At 48.0% G+C, this 26,783-nt stretch overlaps 1 protein-coding gene across 2 annotated transcripts in view; it reads right to left on the bottom strand.

The window, feature by feature from the left end:
• Positions 1-8,021: 8,021 nt before the first annotated feature.
• Positions 8,022-26,783, bottom strand: part of LDAH (lipid droplet associated hydrolase) — an 80,667-nt gene continuing 61,905 nt past the window's right edge. Inside the window, exons 6-7 of one of the 2 annotated variants that reach the window (XM_037528455.2) lie at positions 20,247-20,329; positions 8,022-10,508 (exon numbers count right to left, since the gene is read on the bottom strand). In XM_037528455.2, coding sequence (XP_037384352.1) covers positions 10,317-10,508; positions 20,247-20,329 — 275 coding nt within the window. In that variant the 3' untranslated portion in view covers positions 8,022-10,316. Of the gene's footprint in view, positions 10,509-20,246; positions 20,330-26,783 lie in introns of those variants that run through there. The other variant, XM_037528456.1, reaches the window with a different exon arrangement.

Genomic DNA, 26,783 nt, shown 5'->3' with positions numbered 1-26,783 from the left:
CTTGCATCTGCGGTCCAGAAACCCCGGGAGAGGAAGAGAAAGCGCTACAGCCGTCTCTGGGGCACAGATGTCATCGGGGCCTGGCCAGCTCTCGAGAGAGCCTCTCAGAGGGGACGTGGGACCAGCAGATGGGCTGCGCAGACCAAGGCTGGGGGAAGCAGCAGTGTCGGGGGAGGGAAGGACCTGCCTTTGTCTCCTTGAAGGTGTCTGGACTGGGAAGGAGAGAGTCAGCACATGGGTGAGTCCAGTGTGACTGATGGAGTGGGGCGTCATGGGCTCCTGAGTGTCTGTGCTAGGTGTGGGTCTGTGTGGATTCCCACACGTCTGCCTGCCTGCAGGGCAGCCCCTCACCAGCCTCCATCCCCTCTGGGAATCCCGGCTGTCACCTCCCACCCAGAGCTTCAACTTCTGCCCATGTAAAATAAGGAGCTCTGCAGCTCCCGGCTCTGGGATTCTACCTGGTCCAGGTCACTCACATGGTTCAAAGGCAGAGCGAATGTATCTGGTCCCAGGAAAGGCCCCCTCCACGCAGGTCCCGGCCCCAGCGCCATGTTGCATGAGCATTGCCGCTCTTGTGTGCCTGCACCCGTGTCCATGATGCTCCTTGCCTTCCTTGCTGCTTCCTGATGCTGCTTTGATTTCCACCCAGGGCAAGGCAAGTGCAGGGGTGCCTGGACCTAGGGGGAAGGACTCAGCTCACCAAAGCCAAGCCCTGTCCTGCGTCCCTGGAGGAGGAGCACTCCCAGCAGCGTCAGCCCCCCCGGGCCCACACAGGTGGGAAGAGCCTCCCTGGGCTGACGTGCTTCTGTGACCAGGTCTGCGAGACTCCCGCTCTGCTGGTGCTCTGTGGAAGCAGCAGGGGAGAGAAAAGGCTGGTTGGCAGCCCAGGCAGGACCCTGGGCTGCCCCTGGATGAGGACAGGTGGCAGGTGGACTGCTCCGGCAGGTCCCACCCTCTCCTGGCCACCGCCCTGCCAAGCTCATGTCTGGTGTCCTGCCTGGGGGCTGGCCCAGGGGTAGGTGCCAGAACCCTTCTCTATCTCTTCTTTTTTTGTGGCCTGGAAAATGGTGGCAGATTTAACATTAAGAAGCACTAGAAGGCAGGAGTCAAAAAAGATGTTGTTTGTCATGTTTCAGGTACTTTGGAGGCCTTTGGTTCCCAGAGCCTTCTGGCCATTTAGGCTGGAGCAGTCACCTTCCTCTCTGTGCCCTTTGGGCTTTCACCTGCCCCCAAGTTTAGAGCTGTGCACAGTTACCTCCCTGCCAGGCAGTTTTCGGGAGGACATTTCCTGTCTGTGCAGTCACCTGCCCTGGGCTGGGGGTGAGGGTTGGCTGTGGCTTAGTAAATCAGGGGGGTCACTGAGGACTTGAAATTTGCCATTTGGGTCTGAGCTTCGCTCAGGGAGGCTCTGTGCTCAGGATATCCAGCTCCACTGCAAGGTGCTTGCTGCTTCTGCCTCCCTGCAGAGTGTGCCCCAGGGGCCCACAGTGGCTGTGGCCTTGGCTGGCTGAGCAGAGTTTGGGCTGGTGCTTCGTGGCAACCCAGAAGTTACAGCAGAGCAACCCAGGGCGGTGGAGTCGACTGCGTGGTCACTGCAAAACAAGTCTTCCTTTCGGGGTACGCTTGTGGTTGTTTGAAAGCACAAGTCCATCCTCAGTGGCCCAGCCAGCAGCCCCCTCTGCCTGCTCAGGCCTTGGGGAGGGAACTGCCCGGCAGCCCTGCAGACACCCGTGCCTGCCAGCGTGTGCGTCTGTGCTGGCGGAGGGAAGGTTTGACTCTGTCACAGGCCTGGGGCAAAGCAGTAGGGCTGGCATTGAGGGCCACTTCCCGAGGGTTCTGCAGCCGGCGAAGACCCGGCAGGGCGCTGCCATGTGCTGCTGTGCCAAGCAGGGCTGTGGCTCTTTGTTGCCTGATGAACTTTGTCTGCTAGTTTAGAAACCTCGCTCTAGGGAGGGGCGCCTCTAGACACCTTTTACCCTTTTGCTGAGTCAGTTAGGGGATGCAGAAATAAGTTGTCTAGAAAAGGAAAAAGGAAAAACTTTGATAGTCAAGCCCTGGGCATCGTAGGGAGTCGCGGGGGGAGACTGCAGCCCCTGGCAGGCTGTTTTGCCTTTGCCTTTCTATTTCACTGCCCGCTGAGCTGTTGGCGAACAGGGTGGCCGTGGCTGGAGATGGCCTGGCAGGAGGGGCCCGGGCCGGTGTTCTCTCCCAAAGCGCCCATGCTGGCTGACCAGCGAGGCCACCACGCCCACCACTGCATCTGAGACCTGCCGAGACGCTGCTCCCAGCCCCTGGGCCGCTGGAGCCCAGAACCATGGCGGAAGCTTCCAGGGTGATTAAAAACAAGACTTGCTCGAAGGCTTAGTCATCAGAGTCCTGCTGAATTAGACGTAACCCACAAGCCCATGGGGAGCCCACCACCACACACCCGACGCTCCGGGGCGGTGGGACGGGGAAGGGCGGCTGGAGGCCAGTGAGAGGCGGCCCTGCACACGCCGCGGGGGCCCCACCTGCCGGGCTGCCCTTGGCCGCTCCAGCCCAGACAGCCCTGCCTGGACTTTCAGCAGGAGAGTCTGAAAGCTTGACAGATGCGCTGCAGGCCTCTCCCCACTTCCCGCTTATCTTGGCGCGCGTGAGGGCACCAAGGGGCGAGGGAAGACTCGTGGGTCCTATTTCCCTGCAGGGCAGCAGCATGGCGTGGGAAGGGGGCACCCACAAGCAGAGCTTATTTCTTTGCAACTTACATTTCTGGGTCAGGACCTGCCAGAGTCAGAGCAAAGTCAGCCACTCAGCATTCTGGTTGCGAGATGGTGGTGCCGTTGGGCGAGAAAGCACGCTCTGGGGAAGACGTGCTTTCTGACTGGGAAATACTCAGGTGCTCCAAGCCAGGAACAGACTTTTGAAAGGGGCATTTCCCTGGCATTCTCCACCTCAGCCACATCACGGGTCACACACCCCGAATGATTTTTTTATATCACTTTATACTGTAGTGCAAGCAGCTTCCATGTTTTCTATGACAAAGAATCATAATGCAGTCACTTTAGGTCTATTAGCTGCGAGTATTTCACCCCAAATGAAGGGCCAATGAACTTGATACAGGGTTTAACATGCGGGCTGCCACTTGCCCTTCAGCGGATGGCAGGAGGCGGTTCTGGAAAGTTTAAAAAACTTTTTTCCTTCTTCTTCAATATAAAGAGGCAATTGCTCTCATCCTGAAATGTTCTGTAAAGTAACCACGCCAGTCAGGGCCGGTGCTGTCTGAGCAGCCCTGGCCTGACGGCCACCCGCCTCCACTAGCACGCTTACCCCGGCTCCACGACCGGGATTTTAAGGAAATGTGCAAAATTTGGAGTGATGGTAATGCCATCATGGCTCAGCAACAGGGACTGTTCCCTCAGCAGCTGAGGGCAAACTGCATTCTTTTTTGGGGGGTGGAAGTCACTTTCATCTTGCGGTGACACTCACTGTTCCTCAGCCGGGCTCAGGACGAACGGGGAGAGGGGTGAGTATTTCGAGTTTGTTTAATGCGAGCTGAGATTTCCTTGGCGGGCGATTCCAGCTCTGGTTTGGCGGGAGCAGAACTCCGCGGCCTGGGGCGTGGGCCTGGGGCTGGGGCACCCTGCTGCCTGGCCGGGCCACTTGGGCAGCAAGAGCTGATGTCGTGAACCCTGCCAGGCCGGCCAGCGCGCAGGGAGCTCTCGAAGGGCAGTACAAACCCACTGTGTACATGTGAGCTCAAGTTTAAATAGACTGTACATATTGAAATGTAAATGAACTGTAAAACAATCTCTATTTTTCTTGACAATTTTATAGCAGTATATATTTGTTAAACGTCCTTGTGTACTCTGCATTAACCATTTTTAATATTTTGTACAGATAAGTTGATTAAATATTTTATTGATAGAACCGCTCCTCTAGGGACCTGTTTTGTGACTTGCCACGAAGCTCTTCTGTGCTATTACTCCCGCCCTCAACCCCAGGAGCAGGAGTCAGCCACTCCAGGGTGGGCTCTCAGGCCCGCGGGGCTTTATGCTGACCCCCCCACCCCCCACTTCGGGGGTGGGGGGTGCGGTGCTAGGGTTAGGCTGTGGCTCCCCGGTCTGTGTGACCCCCCCCCCGGCACTGTGTAGACACCAGGCACAGCCCCTCAACCCCCGCATGACGCCCCTTCTGGACGGGAAGGCAGAAGAATCAGGCTTGGTTCCGGGGAGAAGAGGCCAAAAGGCAGTGGAAAGTATTTTTTCTTTGGAAAATGAGCGTTGTGTCCTGTAATGAGTGAGGATCGTCACTCCAAACCCAGAGGGCGAGAAGGTTTTCTGGCTTCCTGAGCCCTGGGCTGCTGCAGGACCTCTCACTTCAGAAAGCAGGCGTGGCCTGCACGGCTTGTCCCGGGAGCCATGGCTCGGCAGGCGGCTGCAGCAGTGTCCTCTGCAAGGCCACTTGCGTATTTTCGAGAAACAAAGAAAAACCTAGAACGAACTGGATGGGAACTTTTGCGGGGTCCCCTTCCGGACCACGTGCAGACCTATGTCGAGCGCCCCACCCCACCTGTCACATCTTTGCAGCAGCCACAGATGCCCTGCAGCGGCCCTGGCTCACACACGGCGAAGGAGACTGGACTCTGCTCTGGGAAGGCCTCTGGGAGAAGACTAGTGACTGAGCAGGCCGTGTGGGAGGGTGGCAGGGACTTGCTCTCACTGCTGGCTTCCTGCCAGGGTCACGTCCTCTGGGCCATAGACCGGCCAGTGTGACCTGCCTTTGCAGAGAACAAGGGCAGCACAGGCCCACTCTGGCCCACGGGCCTCCTGCAGGTGCTAATGCCAGGCCTGTGGCCAGGTGTGTCTTTCTCAAGTGAAAGGTAGATGAAGAAAGTCTGCTTCCTTTTTGGCCCTTAATTTAATCTTTACTCAGGCAAAGTGTCTCTTAGGAAGAAAAATTGTTCGCCAGTGAACTTGTTTGGTTGGTCTGACAAAATGTGCAAGGTCCATGACCCTGCCGTCGAAGCACGCTTTATTTATAACCCTCTCTGGCCTGTTTTCTCACCTTTCAGTCTACACGTGACATACCTTGGCGGTCTGTGGGAGAGGGTCCCGCATTCAGTAGAGAAGGGGCAGTGACAGGGAGAAAGGCAGGTCAGGGGTGGCATTTGAAACTGCTTCCTACTCCCCAAACCTGAGGAGAGGAAGCGGAAGGGCCCACAATCACTGATGTTAAGGGCTTGACGACTGGCCACCATCCCCGGCCAGCAGCGCCTGGTGTGCCGGTGCCTGCTCATCTCCAGGTAGGCGAGGCAGCCAGGCCTGCGGCTACCACTGCTGCCCCGCTGTGGCCAGTGCTCCCGTGACCCTGGGAACCCTATACCCATCTGCCCGGAAGGAACGTGACCTGGGGAGAAACGGGTGTGTTGCAACGTGTCACCAGCGTGTAGCCACTGACGCGAGGCTGGGGGGTCCGCCTGTGCTAATCACATGCAGGTGCGCAGCCTTCAGCGGGGCGGTGGGAGGAGGCCCAGATGTTCTGCAGAGCCCGTGCGGGTGGATTTGCAGAGGCTGACTCGAGTCCCTCCGTGAGGGAGGGCGGCCCCGCAGGTGCACCCACACCCCCTGGCTGTAATGGACGCCCAGTCACAGGGTCACATTCCCTCCCAGGAAAGAGGAATTTTCCCATAGACTTACCCAGAAGGAAGCCTGTCCCAATGTGGGGAGGTCAGCGTGGGCCCCTTTGCCAGAATGTCTGAGGAATGCAATTAAAAATGAAAACGCTCTGCTATCCCAGGACACGGTCTCCTGTATTGTTGCTGTAATTCCCACTTGGGGTGCTGCACGGGGTTTGTGCTCAGCAAACAATAACCACATATTTGGGAGCTGCTAATACCCAAACTGCAGAGGTTTTCTAATCAGAGAAAGAAGCAACAGTTGCAGCCGGACGGGGCAAGAATGGGCAGGAGCTGGTGCCTGCTTTCTCAGAGTCCCCAGGGTCAGAGGAGCACTATCGAGGTCCTCGAATCTCGCTGACCCTGTGTCACAGCTCTGCTGGGGAAATGCTACCCAGATCAAAGAGCAGGTCCATTTCACACCCCTACCGAGGGAGAGACAGTCCCTGAGGAGTGATTCCTGATAATCTGATGCACCAAGTGAATTGTGTTTCTTGAGAGCTTGCCTATTAGGCATCATGGATACATTTGTTCACAGAGCACACAGACCCAGTAACTCGCCTCTCCTCAAATGCCACTCTCCGGGGGAAGGTGACCCCGAGCATCTTCTTGTTCCTGCAAGGGAAGGCCAGGGACAAAGGTGCCGTCTCACACTATTTAAGAGATGCTGTGCTTCCTGCATCTTTTCTAAATTGACTGTAAGCACCTCAAGGTGATGTTCTCCAGTATCCAGGTGTGTGTGTGAGTGTGTGTGTGTGTCCTGCGTGGCCTGAGGCTGGAAAGTGAGCCAGGTGAGCTTGCCTCCTCCGTCCCCCCATCATGAACCAGAACTGCTAGGACTGCAAGAATCGGGCTCCAGGCGGGAGAAACAGTGCACTGATGCTATCATGGGTGCCCGCTGCACCACAGCGAGAGATGAAAAGAAAATCACGTTCGCGCACTTTGCTTTAGGAGCTCATCTACCATGAGCTGGACGTGTGCGCATGACTTCATCCGACCCCATTAAAAACGAACACAAAACCTCCCAGAACTGAAGCAAGCACATTCACAGATGAGGACACGGGGTGATGGTGGGGAGGGAGGAGAGAGAGTTGAGCCTTTGTAACACCCCAAACCTGACAAATGGCAGATTTGATGCCCGGTCTCCGTGGACTGAAATGACAATAAATCCACTTTCTGGAAAAACAGCAAGAAGAGAGAGGTGCAGAAGGAGAGAGCATGATGCTTGTTTTTTAATAATTATTTTTACAAATTTCAAAATCACCTCCAAATTACAAAAGAGTTCGCAGTACAGCACAAAGAACAGATTTTTCTGTGAACCACTTGGAAGTAAAATGACATGATACCTCAGCCCTCAGACATGTCAGTTTTTCCGCAGTAGGGCGTTCTCCACCTCTCCACCCAGGAATCAGAAAGTCACCACCCCTCTCCTTCTCCCAAACTCACTGTCAGGCCCCGTTCAAGTTGCCCGATTTGTCCTGAAAATGTTAGAAAAAACAAACAGACAAACATGGAATCCAGACCAGGCGCTGTGTCAGCTGTCATGTCTCCGGGGGTCCAATGTACGTCCAAATCTGCACGTACATTCAATTTGAATGTAGCGCGGGATGAAAGAACATCAAGGTCGCCGGCTCTCCAAGGCTTGAGTGGACAAGTGGGTGGAGTGAGGGCCCCTGTCACTGTGGACATGAGGCCCGAGGGTCACGGCTGCACCTGCAGGGTCTCTGCCCTGGCCCATACAGACCACGGCTCTACTGCCGGCTTTTCACTCAGCACCAAAAACCCCAAACCAAGCGCAGTCTCTGCCAAGGATCGCCCGCGCACCCGACTAGTACTCAGGGCAAAATGCTTCTGGAAAATGAATTTTAACTGTTTATCAATTTAAGTTTTATTTTTTCTTCTGATGATGATGTTTAAGAGTAAATATTATTATAGCCAATCTTTATTGAGAAGACACTCTTGGCCAGGTATTCTAATAATGGCTTTAATTCTATCAGTCCAGGGCCTCCCCGGTGGCGCAGCGGTTGAGTGCTGGGTTGCGAAGCTGCCCGCGGCCTCTGCGGCGCCGGTTCGATCCCCGGCTGCTCCCCGGCCACCTGAGGAGGGTCCCACATGGCGCGCAGACCTCTCCTGCCGCCCGCTGCTCCCTCAGCAGTGTGCTTCGGTCCTTCTGCCTGCTCTGCTCCCCGCTCTGGCTCTGGTGAATTCTCTCACCCTCCCGCGCTTCTGACTGTACCCAGTGCATGTATAAACAAAACAAACAAACAAACAAATAAATAAATAAATTAAATGCCTCTATTAAAAAAAAAAATAAATAAAAAAAAATAAAAAAAAAATAAAAAAAAAAAAATAAAAAAAAAATAATTCTATCAGTCCATTTAATCCTTCCAGCAACGTGAGGGGCGCTTTACTGCTAGTCCAATCTTATCGACTAGGACACGGAGGCATGGAGAGGAAGGCACCTAAAATCGCCGATGGTGAGGGCTCCAGCAGTCAACATACTTGATCACTTCACACATGCGCGTGGAAACATTGACTCTTTTCATTTCTAATGACATAAAATGAACTTCAGTGTGATGAAATCGGATTCTTTCTTCCCAAAAAGCACCGAGAAAGTGGCTTTTCAATCTAAGAGGGAGACTTGCATCCGAGTGAACTCAGAATTGCTCAGAGAGCCTTCTTCCCCCAACACCCAGAGATCAGGCTGGGCGAGGGCAGAAGTGCTGCTAAAACATTTATTTTGAAAATGCACTTAATGCTTAGATAATAAACAGGAAATTAGGGACAGTATATATAATCATTTTACTTTTCATCATTTTTTGAGGCTCTGAAAAACCAACATAGTACAATGTTACAACTGCAGACTCAAAAAATGGAAAATGGAAAATAATATTTAAAGAAAAACTGGGGTGCTTGCTCTTTGCTCCAGTAGGTGGAACTACTGCCGTGCTGCCGGCCGGTGTCTCGAGCATCTCCCCAGTGCGGCTTCAGAGCCACAGGCCCTCGTACGAACAGCAGGTTTCTAGATGCAGCCCTGGCACTGGCTGAGCATCTGCGTCCCCTGCCCGAGCTGGGCCTGCTCCTCGCTGCAGCACTCTCGTCGGACTCGCTCTGGGGCTGACACATCTCAAAGCTGAGTCCTTCCTCAGGGGCTTTGGGTTTTGAGAGGAAGGACAGGGTGCCCTTGTTGTCAGGGAACAATAAGACCTTGAGGGGGTTCTAGGAGAAGGGAGGATGCATCTGGGCCAAGGCTGAGTCTGCAGCTAGGGAGAGGCACAGGCAGGTGCCAGGGCTGAGCCCACGGCAGCAGTATTATTAGTGGCTCCAGAGCACAGCAAGCGCTTCCTGTGGCCTTCGAGGTGTCCAGAGAGGACGAATGCATATAATCGAATGGTTTGCTTAGTTAGCTAATAAAACAATTTCTTTCCAACTAACAAAGTTTATCAGAAATGGAGAGCTCATTTGTGGTAATTCTCTGTTCAGCAGTTAAAGATGCCCTTTCAAAACTGACTAGGAGACTTTCAGAAGAGAATCATAACATCGCTAAGAACTCTGTCCTCGAAGCCCAGCACAGCTCCTGGCTCATGGATGGTCTGCAGTGGAGTTTTCCTGAAAAAGTCACAGAAGGGCAGCTGCATGTGGCAGGTACAGGTTTGATGTGGGGCAGCCCAGTGCCTCCCCATCCTGGGCTGGAGAGGAGCCTGTGGGGAGTTCATCACTCACACTCATGGGTTGCAGCTCAGTCTCAGGGTGGCAGGGGTAGGCAGGATCCTCCAACAACTCCTGTCTGCTTAGTTGACCAGAGTAACATCTGGCAAGCCTTACCCAGTCTCCTGCAGGTAGATCAGGGAGTCGCACACCCCAGGGAGGAGTCTCAGAGATGGAGACAGGCAGTGCCTCCCCTGACGTCGTCTCTGCCAGGGCCTGCGGCACGGGTGGCCAGAGGAAAGGCTGACATGCAGCAAGGCACAGCGGGTGGGCCTGCAGGCTGTCTCGGTGCCCCGTCTGGCACTGATGATCTCAGCCAGGACCTGCGCAGAGTCAGCCTGGTCTCCCCTTCAGCTTGTCCCAAGGGAGAGCTGAGTCCACTGCCAAGATCCACAGCTCATCACCTCCTGCCGCTGGAACGCGAGCGTGTCCTTCTCCTGGTTTCATGCTCTTGGCCACGGACTTAAAACCCACCAATCGAGCTCCCACATCTTCCAGTGGGTCTTTCCTCATTTCCTCTAGGAGATCCTAGTCTATAATGTAACTCAACTACATTAGTTACATTTTGCCTGCAAGGATCCTGCCGACCAAGACGGACAGTTGGGCCCCATTGGGCATCTTGTGCAAACGGAAGAGACCTTGTTTAGATCACTGTGTTCCCTGAGTCTTGAAAATGTGTCATTGAACCTGTGGAGTATTTCATCGAGGGGTTAACTTTAGCCTGAAGCATATGGGAGGCCTCCGAGCCAGTAGCTTTTTTTTTAGAGGCATGATCGACACAAATCATACAAGTTTCAGAAGAGCTGGTAGTTTTTGAGCCAAGAGGTTCTTACTGTTCTTTTCTCTTCTCAAATCAAATATCAAAGTTAAACGATTACCTACTAAATATGCTACTTACTACTAAGAGGCAGGCGCTACCTCTGTATTACCTGTGTTCGCTTCACTGTGTCAATGTTTATATTTTGGACAGGTCCTCCTTCAGCCAGTCACCTGTCATATCAGCCATTTCCTGGGAATTATAGAGGACAAAAGAATGGGGTATTTTTTTCTCACAGAGTCGAATATCTCCTTCAGGAAAATCTTTCTTTATGTCTTCATAGAACTGGAGGGGACACCAAGGATCTATAGTTCCATAGTAAAATGTAAGCTGAAAGACAAAGACAGCCTTTTACTACACAACACTTGCCCCTCCCAACACCAGCAATCTGCAATGCTTTGAAAACAGCCCCTGCTCGAGGCTCCCAGCTGGTCCCAAGGCTCCCTATAGGGCGCAGCTTATGGCGGTGAATGAAGGGCACCCGAGGGAAGGAGATCCACACAGGAGGGCCTGAGTGAAGAGCCCCCGGACTCGCTGAAAAGACCCATTGGCAGAGCTGTGCGTGTCGAGGCTGGGGTGGACACTGAGGAGATGGTGGGTGAGGACGAGGCAGTTACTGAGACATAGTCACTAGTGCATCACAGTGACCATAGTCACTGAGACCATCAGTGCACGTGTCTGTGGCCACGTGGCAGGCATGACAGGAAAACGCTGGCTGAATACACATAAAGATGACCAGATAGTCCAGGATTCCAAAGGGAGCACATGAAATGTGAGCAGAGCCCTACGTGTCTAGGACATTTCTAAGACCCTCCCTGGACGCTGACCTGCACCTGCCCACCACATATGCACATGCACACATGTACACACATGCACACACACAACGTACACCCATACCTGTGCACATGTGGACACACGTGTATGTAAACATCATATTTGCATGCATGTTTATGCATATGTACACCCATTTATAAACACATGTGTATCACATATAAACACATCTATGTCTAGGTCTAGGCTGCTGTTCTTCACTGAGAAACAGCCCTAGAACTATGTTCTAGTCTTTCTGCATTTCTAGAGAAATGAAATTTTATTCAGAAAAGGCTTTGTATATAAAATAAGATTAAGTTTAAGAACCTGAGACATTTTTCACTTAATTTAGTCTCCCCTCCTTCTGTTTTTGCTCACTACAATCATTTCTGGACACTCCACAGCCCTTGATTCATTTTGCATGGCCCTGGAAGTGTGAGGTTCTAGTTGCTTCCTGGGGAACAGGAGAGCCTGGCAGATGCTGGTTCTTTCCGCCTGGTGTCAGTCTCCCTGTAGCTTCACAATCTGTCCCCGGCGCGAGACCTCTCAGCCAGTCGCAAGAAGATCAGTTTGCCAGGATCCTCAGCAGCCGCCCGCTAGAGTTGGGAGTATGAGCTGTCTGCAGGCGTTATCTACCAACAGGCTAGTGGCCTTACTTGTCTCCCACCACTCCCCCCTCTACCAGCGACACTCCTGATAATTACATGTGGGAAATAGCTGCTGGACTGTCACTTGCACCAGGTGCAGTGGTTCTGCAGAGCAAGAAGCCTGTGGTGTCTGTTAGGGCTGTGCCCGTGTCCTGGAGGTGTTGGAATAAGAAAGAGACCCTGGGAGCCCTCATGGCAGCACAAGCTCTGGTGGTGAAGACATGTAAGACCTTCATGCACCTGGGTCCGTGGCAGAATTGCCAGGTGGGGAAGGCCTGCCCCGATGAAGCCAGCCTCTAACACGACAACATGGCTGCAGGCACCTGCTGCTGCTTCCTGCCTAACATAGCAGGGACTGTTTCTGGGGAGAGCTTAGCATTTTCTTTTCAGTGAGGCAGTTGCAACTTGAAATGTGCAGTGAGAAGTACAGCTTGATGCGCGTCAGCACTGGGGAGACGCCCCCCTGCCCTGCTGATGCATGAAGGCATCAGTCACTTGAGCAGGAATCATTAAAGGTGGGTCACAGGGACCAGACACCTACCTTCGTCTATCAAGGCAGGTGGTGCCTGAGCAGTGACAGGGCACACGATGCCCAGGCCTAGGAGTGCAACACAGCGTGACCCTGGGGCTCAAGCTGGGGAGCAGCGAGCTTTTGAGACTGCCCGCGTGCTCAGCGCACGGCATTTCTTGAGCTGCCGCGTCCAGCTGCCGTTTAAAGTGGGCTGTACTGGTTAAATCTCTAAGTGATGGGGGAAAGGCCTTTTGTTTTGGACTTATTTTTAAAATTTCTTCAGGCTACAATCATGGAAGGGCTGTCTATGAAAATCTTGGCTCACAAGTAACACGTGGTTATTCTAAATGCCTTTACATACACTGGCTCAAGATACATCCAGTTCCCTACAGATTATAAATCACAGGCAATAGATCCAAACAGAGGACTCTGCACCTGTAACCCTAAGCAGGAAACTGAAAAAGTATGGGGTGTGTGGAGGTGGTGGTGGGGGGTGGGGGGGACAGGTGAAGCAGGAGGAAAGAAATAACTGGACACCGAACCACAGTGGTCTGGAGCACACACTGTCATTATATCAACACGTAAACACAAACAGTGAATGAAAGGGAACTGGTGAAAACCAAGAATAATGTGCGAAGCGCGGTGCTGAGTCCTTACAGCAACATGAGCGGAAGGCGATTTATCCTAATTTTACAGAAAAGGAAACTGAGACTTAGATTCATTTGCTTAAGTTCAAGCAATTAGTGTGTTGTAAAGCGTGGTTACAGATCCAGAGCAACATTCCTAATCGGTACCTTTTACTATTATTTATAATTAACAGTGAACTGACTCATGAAATTAAAACACAAGGCCTGAAGCCTGGAAGGATTTAAATGAAGACTGACAGCTGAGCGAGACAATCAACCACAGGCCAAATCTAACTGCCTTTACTTACAGCCTTTCTCAGAGTTGATGGGGTTCCTCTGGGGGTGGGGCTATGGGTTCGAGGGGCTTGATAATTGCTGTGAAAGTACTGGAATTTTTAACTAAGCATCTCAGGCTATCAGCAGGATGTTTAAATTCGAATGTTTATAAGAAAATGAATTATTTCCTGTAGTTTATTTCTCCTTGGCACTTGCTTTGATACGCGTGAGAGCTGATAAGAAGTACGCATGCTTGAGATGGAGATTATTCTGCATTTTCGAACTGTTGTCACGTTCAGTGATCCATTTATTCTACTAAACACAAAATTTAATTTTCTTCTGTCTGTATTTTGGTTTCCCGGGACTGTGCTTTAGTTTCGCCCTGTGTGTATTTTTGCGGCAAGGTGGAACACGGCTACCAGTCTCTGCGTACTTGACATAGGTCCCTTTTGCTCTTCAGCGCGCCCCCCAGGAACATGGCCCGGGACAGGTCCCTGCTGCGGTGCGCTGCCACACATGAGACACAGCTGTCTTTTGCCAGTGTTTTTCTTTTTTTTTCCTTTTCTTTCACTTTTTGCTGCGGAGACTGGCAGATTCACAACAGTCCCCGCAAAAATTACTTTAAATCTCTTTCCCATCTGGCACTGGCTAAATGGTTGAAATTCAAAAGAAAGATAGTTCTACCCAGGAGAAGCTCCCAGACTGAGGAACACACGGGCATGTAGAGACTGGCCCTGAGTCATAGCAGACAGAGAGTTGTGCGGGGGCAGCACCGCAGAACCCGCAGTTTGAATTGCTTCTCCCTATTCAACAGTCCAGCAGGACTGTAGGCATTAAAGGACTTGTGGGCCTACTAAAGTTTTTCATAGTTTTAGAATTTTATTAATTTATTATTTTTCTTTTGTTACCTTATGGCTAAGTGAATTTTAGAAGCTCCTTAGACTCTAATTCAACCTGAAGCCAAGTTTGGTCAGCCAGTAGTATCCAAATTGAATTTTATTCCTTCAGGTGGTCTTGGGGAGTCTATTCCATGCTATAGGGTTGACCTGAGCAGAATGGGAAATGGTGTTTCTGGGGCCATGGTGTATAAGGTGAAAGCTGTCCCCATAAAGCTCTTATACTCCGCTGTGGTAAAATAATCTGTGACAATTAGTTAGAGCGAGCCAGGTGCGGTGGCTGGGGCGGTGAGAGATTGAGCCTGAGCCACCTGGGCTGATCTCGGCTCTCCCACCTCGAGTGTCGTTACCTTGGAGAGGATGCCTGAGCCTCTCTGCGCCTGTTCCCTTCTCTGCAGAGTGGGCACGGGAACAGCCACCTTCTGCGCCGATGCCGAGGGTGCGGAAACAAACACATCCAGTATTTGACAGAGAGAAGACACTCTTCAAGGGTGGTTGCCATGACCAGGGGGACGCTGATGAGGACAAAGCGATCCCAGAGTCTAGTCTAGGCAGTGGTGGAGGCAAAATCTAGATTCGGCCCCACAGTGAAGCTGTGCCCAGGCCAGAGGAAGAAATTATGACCTAAATTATTTTTTGAGAAAATATATTTTCTTCTGATAGCTGCTTTTGCTATGTCTGGCTTGGAAAACATATAAGTATTAAACATTTTGTTAAGCCTAAAGCAGAGTATTTTATTCCATATATTCTTTATTCCTCTGAAATTACCATGCAGAAAGCCATGGGATGGGAGAAGCCATTGGGAAGTGCATGGTCCTCAAGCCAGCACAGACCAGTTTCCCGGGTGCAGGGCCACCTGCTCTTACGAACCAGCCCTGGAGTTTCCTCTGCACTGTCCCACGTGGTTTTCTGGTTGAGCTGCTCCAAAATGGAAGCAGGCGCCAGTGTTCTGGGACACATTTCCCTTTCTGGTTCTGCTCAATGTGAGCCCCCGGGCTCTGGCAGCAGCAACTCCACAGAGCCCCTGGGCCCTGCGAAGCTGCCTTGGTGAGCATGTCACGAGGAGCGGTAGCACTTGGGTGCCAGATGACCAGGCTTCCGGCTCGGGTTATGCGTTGATTTCTTGAGGGTGTCCTCCTCTAGCGTATCAGTATTTCCTCAGTCACTGGGAGTTGCTCAGGGTGAAGTTGCCAGGAAAAGGCCACCCTGACCACAACAGCATCGCCCCCTTAACAGGCCGGCTCCCTCCGAACCCTGGCAGCAGTTCAAGCCACTGCCTGGCTGTTGCTCTGGGGCGCAGGGTCCTCAGTACTCCAGGCCTGGGGTGGGTTCCTGACTGCTCTGTGGCCGTTTTGGGCTTCCTTTTCTGTCATCTTTCCGTATCAGTGTCCCTGCTCGAGGGAGGTTGGAGGGCTGCTCCTCCCGCCACTCCTCACGTGGTGGGGCGAGCTGAAATGGCCAAAAAAAAAAAAAAAAAAAAGACAGGCAGGAAAGCGTGCCCGGGCTGGCGCATATATAGACAACCAAAACATACACATACGAAAATTAAATTTTGTGTTTAGTAGAATAAATGCATCACAGCTCCCTGCTCGGCAAGGAGAGGGTCGGCGTGCAGGGAGAGGGGCGATGCCGATGCCCGGGGAGGAGGCACGCCTTCTCTGTCCTACTTTGCGAATTCAAGAAAAATGTTATGGCTCCTGATTGCTCCTCTTTTTTTTTTGTTCTCTGAAATAACTCCCACCTGATCAAAGCAGCAAAAGGTCCGATGGAAAGTGGCCAGTTGACCCCGTGGTCGAATGAGTCCCCCACAGTGAGGTCTCCCTCTTAGCTAGATTTCCCTGTCCTGCCCCCATGTCCTGTTTCACCCCCTTAGTAGAGCTTTCCCAGGCTCAGGGCACGCACCGTTAAGCCCGCCAATGCACAGCCATTACTTTTCTTAATAAAATGAAAATTAAAATCCCCAAAGTAACAAAAGTGACAAAGCATGAAGGTGAAAACACAACACGACCTCCACATCCTGCTCGCCTCGGAGGCATCTAGGGGAAGGGAGGGGCCCTGTGGCAGATGGGAAGGGAGGCTCCCAGTGGCCCCCAAGCTTGCCAAGGTGGCTCTCTCCTTCTGCAGGACTCATCCCAACTGGAAGTCACTGGCCACCTGCCGATTAGCTTCGTCATCCTCACCTGGAGATGCTGACCCGAGGGGATGATTTTCCTGTAGTGAGCAACCAATGCTTCCTTCTGCATTTGGGTTTCTCCCTTGTTAGATGCCTCAGGAAACTGGCAGATGGGCTAGGAGGGTCTTGATTCATTTACACAGAGAAGAAACCCAAGTCTAGCTCGTCAGAAAACTGCACTCGGGTGCTGGGCCCAAGTCTGGGGAGGATCAGGTGTGACTGTGTCCTGTACTTACACAATACCCCTGTTAGGCGAATAATCTTATTAAATACTAAGAGGCACATATAGAATATAACTAACCTAATAATAAACAACATTTATTGAATGCTAACTTTATGTTACGTACTACTCTTGCAAGACCTTGATATGAATCATAGCATTGTATTTTTGGAACAACTGGCAGAGAATAAATACTATTACTAAAGCATCGTATTGATGGAAGGAGACACAGTGAGGTCAAGGCACTTAATCAAGGTCATACAAGCAAGAAACAGCAGAACTAACATCTGAAGCTCAAGTTGTGACTCTGAAGACTGTGTTTCCCAACACACCTCTCTCCTTTCAATCACATTCCACTAGAGGACTCAAGGGTATGCTAACACAGTGCCTAAAAGGAAGCTCTCAAGGTCAGAATGATTGAGATAAAAACAAACCTATCTATTCCGGGATGGCTATGACATTCTGAATGGGCTTCACATTAAACAGGCAGAACTAACACAATCGGTTTCAGATCGAGCTGGGCGGAAAGGCAGCCCTGGGTCGCTGGTCCAGGGAGCGCTCCTATGCTCCGCCGAGCAGGACATGTGCATGTCTGAAGGATTTGCATGCCCGAATCTGCAAACAACTGCACATGGTTTGTTCCCAAAGGCAACATGCACTCGGGGCTCCGGCGGGCAAAGCAGGATGGGGACAGAGGCAGAGTGGGGGGCTCCTGCTCCTGAGCACCCTTTGCCCTTCTCCCAGAACACACAGTCACCAGAGCCAGCCCTCTGGGTGCAGGGGCAGCCCCTCCACTGCTGCCCACCTTCCTCAGCAAGCCACGCCCCTCGTGATCTCGCTGGGAACAGTTTCAGACTCTCCACTGATATCAGTGTTCAGGTTTCTCTGGCAATAGCACACACCAGCTGTTTCCAAGCACCTAGGCCAAAGATGGTCACGGCAGTTTAGAATTTCCCTCCTAAGTGAGCTTTAAATGAAAACTTTAAGTTTCTAAACCAAATACAAATTCATTTTTCTATGAATGAAACACCCCCCCCACCCCCGTCTAGTTCAGAACTGACAGAACAAGGGGATCTGACCTTCTATTTGCCTCAGACACCCGGTGCCTCACAAAGCAGAGCACACTCCAGAGGGCCCCAGGGGATCGGGCTAGCAAAGTGGACAGCTGACGCGCTTACTGTGGTTTATGCCAACCTCATTTCATTCCCGTCCTCCCTACCCACTCCTGTTTAACTCGGCAGCTCTCGTCTTCCTCCAGCCTTTAAGCTCTACTTCCCGAGGACTGAACTTCAGATGCCTTCTCTCCATTGACTACGTTCTTCCTTCGGTTATCATTCCCCATGCTCACAGCTGTAACCACATCCTTGTCACTCCCAAACCAAAATTCAGCCTTGACTACTCTTCTGAGCTTCCTACCTACACACCCCTGTTGGACTGGGGGGGGGGGACCCACAGGTATCACAAACGCAATTCCAAAGTGAACGACCTTTCTTAACCACCTCCCTCAGCGTGCTGATGCTGCTTCCCACCCCATAGGCCCTATTTTATTACCAAATTCAAATACAGAAAAATCACCTCAGGCTCCTTCACCTCCACAGCCTCACGTCCTATTAGTACTATGTGCCTTTGATTCTACTTCCTAAATTTTCCCAAATTCTACCCCCCTTCCACCCCAATCCTACTGCCTTAGTTCTCATAAAGGTCTTCCAAATAGATTCCTCACCTCAAATTCTATTTTCCTCAAATATTCTGCCCCATGTTTTCCCCGAACTAATCTCTCTCATTTGTTGACCAGCGCATTGAGTGCTACCGTTAAAACCAGCCTTTGCTGGAAAAGCTTATGACTGAACTGTGTGTTAACATGAACCTCGAGACGCCTGCCATCTGACGCTGCGCCTCCACGTTGCTCCCTAGAAGCGCCATCTACCCACAGTCCCCGACACAGCTCCCAAGGCGGCCTTCCTCCGGGAATGACAGCACTTGCACATGGTTTGACTCAGGAAGGAGAAAGTTAGCACCTTCCTTTGACCTCTTTTCGAGCATAACATACAAACAGAATCCAGAATCCAATATTCACCCACAATGAGGACTATTTTACAGTCGCTGGCTCCCACAGGTGGTAAAATGGGCTTTGACACATGACGGGTCTGGTCATTCAGCAAGTGTGAATTTTGGAAGTGAGCAACTACGGTCTGATTACTGACTAGGAGTTGAGCTGCTTTTTATGAACCTCTTGTCTTGAGAAGTTAAATGAACTTTTGAAGCAAATTCATTTATAATTTAATTGGAAAATAAAATACTGCTTTTCTTGTATTTTCACATCCCTCAGTGATTGGAAACAGTTGGAAGCCCTGGAGACAAGGCCTTTCTGAGGCTCCAGCCTTCCTCACTCAGCTTGTGAGGGCTTCCAAATTTTAATCTTCAGCCAGTAGCTATTTTAGAAATATGATGACCACTATGGCCATAGACAAGCACAGACTAGCATTTTCCAGAGTCCTCTCTGGGTGAAGCCACTATGATCAATACTCTGAAAAAAATTTTTTAAGGAAAAAAAAATATATATTTGCTTTAAGACAGTCATACTGAAAGTCAAAGCTTATGAATCTAGATTATACAGTCCAACATATAAAGGCTTACATGTAATAAAAAATTTCTAGTACCACATGAAAAGATTATAAAAGAATGGATAAAACTACTTTTGATAATATTTTATTATCAAATATTTTATTATCCCAATATATCAAAAATACTATCATTTCAACACATGAGTAATACAAAAACATAAATGAAATGTTTATTCTTTTTCAGTGAGAACTGTACTGAATTTCCAAAATCCAATCTGGCACATCCCCATTCAGACTAGCCACCAAAAGCCGCATGTGGTGAGTGGACAGCTCGGTAGATGGTGCATGCTTCCTGCCCAGGAAGCACAGGCCGTGGCACCAGGGAGTGCCAAGGCACCGAGCTGTAATGAATATGCTCTGAACCACGGTCCCCCCAGTTTCAGAGAACGGTGTTTCCAAGTGTGTTTGTGCAAAAGGTTAGCATTTGCAGCAGCAACTCACAGATGCTAAATATTCAATCTTTGTCTTTTGCACCTGCTTATATAGAAAACTGGTTCAGAGCTGGACATTCCTGATCTAATACATTGGAGAACAAGAAAGAGGCTGATGGAGTCACCAGGTCACAGAAACATGACTTCTTTTGCAGTGTTTTATTCACATTTTAACTTACTTATCCCAGAAAGTGAAGAACAGAATACTATGAAAAGGAACAAAGAACAAAAAAATGTTCTTGGAAATTAACAACTTGAAAGCCAAAATAAAAATTGGATAAAAGGAAGTGCTGGAAGAGAGAAATTGAAGAAATGTCCTAGAAATTAGTACAAAGAGGAAAAAGAGAAATGCTATAAGAAGGAAAATATGACTTAGAGGATCAATCTAAGACTAAGAGGATCAATCAAGCAGAGGTCCATCCTCCGGGAGGTCCAGACAGAGAGGACAGAAGAGAGGGAAAGAGTCATCAAAAAATAACACAAGGAAATTTCCAATAATATGAATGTTCCAATTTACATTAAATATTATTTCCAATAATATAAATATTATGGAGAGTCTTATTTGTACAAGACTCCAGAGAAACTGAAGTGCCTTGTTTGACAAAATAGGTAAGAATTGATTATAAAAATAAATCCAGCAAAACAGGTGGTAAAATGTATTTCAGTAGCTGTGGAATCAGCTTCACTAACTTTCTGTGCCACCATCAAGGACTACAATAATTTCAACTATAAATAAAACTATCAGAAATCTACAAACCCCTGAGGTCTAACAGATTCCAACTAGCTCTAGTCTTTCATTCTTCGCAAATATTTCAGCCCACCTACTTACATCCTTGAAGTACTAAGGTGCTTACCTTAGGTAAATGTTTCTTTATGGTTTCGTTATCTCGCTCCACCACCTCCATCATTTCTTGGCCCCCAAGGTAGGCAGCATTAGCTATGTTTAAAAAAAGAATTCAGAGACTTAGAATATACAGAGCAAATACACGTCAAATTAACTGTAGTAAATTCTGGCACATGAGTTGGGCAACACGCGTCTCTTGAAATAAGAGCATGTCCTGGTGGACCCTCCTCTCAACTTCACCTGCCTTTCTCAATAAATACAACCTTCAGTGGCATGTCAGATACCACAGCAGAAGATGTGTGTGTAAAGGTGCCAGATCAAAGATCTTATGATTTAAAAATTAGAAGCACTAATTGTTACAGATAAACCATGCAGACTGAGGAACCACATGCCATTACTAAAGGGAAACTGTCCTGGCAATTAAAAAAAAAAAAAGTAAAAAGAATTTTAACTTTAAGTTAGGTTTTAGAGATCTCTAATTGTTTTTTATTTGGGTTATTAGTCCTATCACACAGACTGCAAAATGAGCAAAGGGACCCTCACTTTCAAGATGTTAACTACTTGGCAAAGAGAGAGCAAGACATAGACTTATGTGGCTTTCCTGTTCCAGCAAGAAAATTTCTATTTTAATACTCTGTGTCTTGAATTCCATTTTGATTGGAATTACTACTATTCCTTTATTTTCTATTTTGTCAGCATCCATCTGGTATATTTATTGTTTCCTTTATTTTCATTTTTTTTTTGGTTATTTCATTTTAGATAAATCCCTTGAAATCATAAGTGGGCATCTTAAAAACGCCGTTTGAAAATCTCTCTCTTGAATAAAGGAACTTAACATACTCATACATATTGATAAGATATTTGGTCTGACTCCAGTTTCTTGTTTTGTATATACTTTGCTCTCTGGTTGCGTATGACTCTTCTTTCCACCCCTTTAGTGTGAATGATTTTACCCCATATCGCTTAAAAATTTCTTTTCACTTATAACTTTAAAGGCGTATGTCACATTTTTATTCATTCATTGGCTAGCTGTAGTTAAAATGTAAAACTTCTATTTCTTCTATTGCTGTCTGGAACTAATCAGTGTCTGTGGCTTCTCCATCCAAACAGGGTGGGCTCCCTGAACATGCTCACACTTTCTCCTGCCTTCAGCCTGAGGTTAATGGTTTGGGTTCTGGTTTCTTGGACACAGGTTTTTATAACTATATTCTATATATTCAAGAAGAAATATTGAGCATGTTAAATAGAATCAATCACAGAAGATAGATGAAAAATACACTGGATAAGACTAAATAACAGAGTAGACATCATGGAAGGAAAATTAGTGAACTAAAGACAGTAATAGAAACTGTCCAAAAGGAAACACAGGGAAAAAGAAAATAGGGGGAAAGAGGGAGAATAGAAAGCCAGTGAGGTGGCGCAGCGATTGAGTGCTGGGCTGCAAGGCTACCCATAGCCTCTGCAGCGCCAGTTCGATTCCCGGCCCCCAGCCAGGGTCCCACATGGCGTGCAGACCTCTCCTGCCACGCCCGCTGCTCCCCTCAGCAGTGTACTTTGTCAGTCTGCCTGTTCTGTTCCCTGCTCTGGCTCTGGTGAATTCTCTCACCCTCCTGCACTTCTGACTGTACACAATGCTTGTATAAATAAATAAACAAACAAACAAATAAATAAATAAAAAAAAGCCAGTGAACTGTGAGTGAATATATAAGTGGGCTCATACACTGTGTAGTTGGAGTCTTTGAAGGAGGGAGCCATAGAAAAATTATTTGAAGAAAGAACAGCTGAAATTTCTAATGTCTCTAAAAACCCATAAACCAATAGATTCAAAAAGGTCAAAGTAGATATTAAAACTATACTGAGGTATATAATAAAGCTGCTTAAAATTAATGATAAAGAGAAAATCTTAAAAGCAGATAAAGGGTACATTATATAGAGCAGAAACAAGATTAAACATGATGGCCGATTTCTTGTTGAAATAATATAACTAGGAGATAGTGGAGCAACGACTTTGAAGGAGAACTGTGAATATGATGACACAGAGGGGAGATGACTTTAGGGAGATGACCTTGGTGGGCCTAGCCTAATCACGTGAGCCCTTCAAAGTCTGAGTTTTCTCTGGCTGATGGAAGAAGAGGAAGCCAGAGATTCAAAGCACTAATGCAGCTCCTGTGGAAAGGACTTGAGAGCAGCTACAAGGGGCTGAGAGGGACCAATGGTTGATAGGTAGCAACAAAATGGGGACCTGCGTCATACAGCCACATAAACTTAGTCATAAAGCCTAAGGATTGGCAACAACCCGCATGAGCTCAGAAGTCGATTTCTGGATATTGTAGGGGTGTAAGAGAGGCTGCTGAGAGCAGGCAAAGATGATTTTTGAGCTGGGTGGCAGTTGATATGGGTGTTTGCCTTGTGACAATTCAGCAAGGTAAACTTTTGTGTGTGTTTTCTTCTTTTAATATTTATATATATATTTTACATCATTGTTCATTTTTTAAAAAGATTTATTTATTTATGCATACAAGAATTGGGATGCAGGCCAGAGGTGTGGAGGGTGAGAGGATTCACCAGAGGCAGAGTGGGGAACAGAACAGGCAGACTGACTGAAATATACTGCTGAGGGGAGCAATGGACAAGACAGGAGAGTGCTGCGTCGTGTGGGTAGCTGCCTGGCCAGGGATCAAAGTCGTGCTGCAGAGGCTGTGGATAGCTTCATAGGTTGTATCTTAACCGCCTGCGCCACCAGGGAGGCCCACACTGTTCATTTTTGTACACTGTATGCTTTCTCCTCCCAGGTGTAGTCCCCATGAAATTCCCACCACCAGTTCACCCGTGCACTGTCACCACAGTCCTTTGTGCTTTTCCCTCCCCTGTTTTGATCCCTCTGCCTCCTGCTCCTTTGCAGAATGTCTCTGATTTATAGTTGTTTGCTAATTTTGTTTTTTCTTTATTATTATTGTTATTTTTTTCCTGATCCCTTACTTGGTTCCCCTAGATTCCTATAAACCCAGATATATATGGACAACTTTTTTGGTACTATTATTATTATACTATCATTCATAAATTAGAAAAAATGCAAAATTCAAATTACTTGTAAGGAATTTTACATTTCTAAAAGTAAATTTTTATCAGGGAGTGTATCTAAGTCCACCTACACTCCTCATTTTTTTTGTTCTTGTAATTTCCCATCTAAGTTTACTTGTATAATACCAGTTTCCTTTCCAGTAATTGCTTGAAGGAAGCCATCTTTTTCATTCCTCAGAAATGTTCACAATACAACACAGTGGTCAGAAATAATAACACAAAATAGAAGTGTAATTTCCTAAGGAGAAAACACATTTCCTTGGCAAAGACTGTCAACATTCCTGGAAACCAGAATTCAGAGTTTCAAGCACCATAGTGAAGGAAATATCTAGTAGCAGGAGTAATGGAAACAAAAACATTAAGAAAAGAGAATGATTTAGAAGAATGTCAATTATTTACTTTTGTTTCTTTATAAACCTAAATACAGGTATTAAAAAAACTCACCGAGGAGTCTCATATTCTATTTTATCTGATACCATCAACTTCTGCAATCTGCTTAATATTCAAATGTTACTGTAGGACTTCAAGTAGCTCAAGATTTGAAATAGCTGAGTGAGGGAAGATCAGCTGGAAGATCAAATGGCTATTCAATTCAAAGGTCAAATGATGTGGCTGCCTTCTGCAAGCACAATCTGCAACAGAGGGCTGCCCTGCTCAGCCTCCTTGCCGGGAGCAAGGCCCTTTTGTCTGTCTGAAAAATCCCAACTCATCCTTAAGCCCCATTTGTTTATCTTCTCTTCCCTTACTTCTTTAGGTAAAACTGATCTCCCTTTTCTTGGTACCAATCACGGCCCATATGCTAACTTTATTGTGATACATTAAAATTCTTCAACTTTGCCTCTCCTGACACACTGGAAGTAACATAAGGGCAGGGGCTATATTTCATTTATTATTCTCTCTGCTTACCTGAGTGCTTGGTCCAGCAGGGATCAGTCACTAAGGATGTTAATGACATAAAGGGGGGAGGTAGTCTGGTTGATAGGTCTTTTTTTTTTTTTTTTTGACGGGGGGTGGGGGAGAAATTGGGAGGAAAAATCTTGTGACTCTTTTAAGTGGTGGAGGAGCTGATATCAACAATGGAGGCCAGAACCGAAAATGGGATGCCTAGCTGGCAGGTACTGGTGTAAAATTGGGACAAGAGGGCAAGTGTAAGAGACGGGCACCAAAGGAGGCCACCTAAAGTACTGGTCCCAGTAGTGAAGCAAACCAAAATTAATGATAAAATAGGCTATTTGGAAGGGCAATAGTAACATCTGGGGTGGGAAGCCAAGTTGTCCTGTGTTGGTGGCCTGCGGTCTAGAGCCAGCGAAGGGTCCAGAGTGACATGCCCTAACCTGACTTCACAACTATACTGGGGATGGATTTTTGGTGCTGCAGCAAAGGGTATCACTGGAGATGGGCATAGTTTAATTAGAGTAGGTGAACTAAGTAGGTATTTCATGTGCGTATGCACACAGCGATGTAAAATGAGATTATTCTTCTAAAACATTACTTCTCATCATCTTGGTTTTCTTAAAATGGACATAAAGTCTATAAGTACAAACTATACCACAATTTTTACAAGGAAAAAATCAATCTCCTAAAAAAAGGTTAATGGGTAGTAGATGACAGAGGTAAAGGGGGTGAACTGTACAGGAAGGACAGAATTAGGAGTTCAGTGGTAAACTTTATGTAGTTTATGCAGATGTTGATTTACAATGACACACATCTGACATAATGTTATAATGTAGCGCTACTTCAATAAAAATAATGTTCATTACACAATATGCTGAACTACAAAACGATTTGTGATATGTACCTCCATGATGGGAGGGTGGCTGGGGACAGTAATCATTAGCAAGCATACAGGGTGAAATAGCAAAAAGTTTAATTTTGAATAGTCTTTAAAGAACAAAAAGTGCAGTAATCATCACCATGGAATTGGAGATGGCCTCTGCCAGGGGATGGAAAGGTGCATCCAGACAGGTGCACCCAGAAAGGTTTCGAGGAAGGACCTGCCAAACAAATAAACTACAGACTCCAGTCTTGCCAGGGTTTGAAACCTCAAAGATATTTTGGAGGGACAGGCTGTGGTGAATTTTAGTTATGGTGGAGAGAGGAAGGCGCTGACTGTCTCGGTTACCAGTTAATATGGGTTAAGTTAACCATCTGGGTATTTGGAAGGTGGGATATACTGTGATTAAGTCCCTGGAAGATGAATCCCAAGACCATGCTGGGGTGGGGATGTAGTAGATAATGTGTTCCTACCCCAAAGCCAACAAACCCCTCATTTCCTCTCCTTCTGAAACACAGTAAAGTGGAAACACACGGCTTCTCCATGTGCCTTGCAGCTGGGACACAGTGGTGCTGGCTATTCACCCAAAGGCAGGAGTTGTCGGGCAGGACTTTTCTTTCTAAGTTAGCCATAGTCTCATCAGGAACAAACCCTTGCTTTTTTCCTCTTTCCCTTCATTCTGCCCGAGTGTCTGACATGAGGCCTGGAGTCATCACGTGATCATGAGATGTCAAACATGAGAATAAAGGTCTGTGTGCTAAGGACGAAAGAGTGAAATCTAGAGAGAACCCCAATCCTTGACAGCAGCACCAGGTATTATTTACCCCTGGACCATTTACCTCTAGGTCTCTCAGTGCATGGGAAGAACAGATCCCTGTTTAGGCCACCATAACCTAGTTTCTGCTATCTACTGCTAAACTTAATCCTAGCTGATAAAAGCAAATGAATACAGGACTTTAAATTTTCTAGGTGTTTTGGTCATACTACAGGGATTGATGTCAACCTTAGCCTCCTGTTAGCCTCTGGTACTTGAGTGGAGGCAGAGGGTGGCATCACGTCCTGGTTACACATAGGAGGACCTCCCTGAGAGGAGGTAAAGGTAGAGATGACTGAAAAGGAGCCTTTCTAAGGCTAGGCGCTCCTAGCATGTCTCCTGACTGCTCCCGAGGCTGGTGAGATGTTGCTAATGTGGGGGAGTTGGGAGGTGTAAGCCAGGCACGGTGACAGAACTCTTAGGATTGCAGAAAGATGGTGAAACTGGATGGTCCGGGAGACATGAATATCCACATGCCAGATTATCTCAGATCCTTAATCCTAAAACTGACCCCCAACCCCACACGCAATTTCCCCTTCATTGCGGAATTTTAGGATAACCTCCCATGAACCATTAAAAGCGGCAGGTGGCTTTATAAATGGATTTTTCTAAACTATACACACAAACTAGAGAACTAATATAGGGATCTAGTTTTATCTTATTCAAAAAATTATTCTGGCATTGAGTTAAAAATATTCTGAGAAGAAATTTATGATTCTTTAGTGAAGCTCACTTCATTTAATTGTAGGTTTTAAAAAGTTATTTCCATATTCATTAAGGAAAGATGATGAAAGTTTCTTTTATAAAAACATATGCAACAAAGAACAGAACCTATCAAGAACCTATGTTTCTGAAAGTTATTTTTCTAGTTAGATAAT

Source organism: Talpa occidentalis, unplaced genomic scaffold, assembly GCF_014898055.3.
Source record: "Talpa occidentalis isolate TD23 unplaced genomic scaffold, MPIMG_talOcc4v2.1 talOcc4.5, whole genome shotgun sequence".
NCBI classification, from domain to species: Eukaryota; Metazoa; Chordata; class Mammalia; order Eulipotyphla; family Talpidae; genus Talpa; species Talpa occidentalis.
The sequence above is the reverse complement of the archived record's forward strand: the minus strand, read 5'-3'. Positions and strand labels throughout refer to the sequence as shown.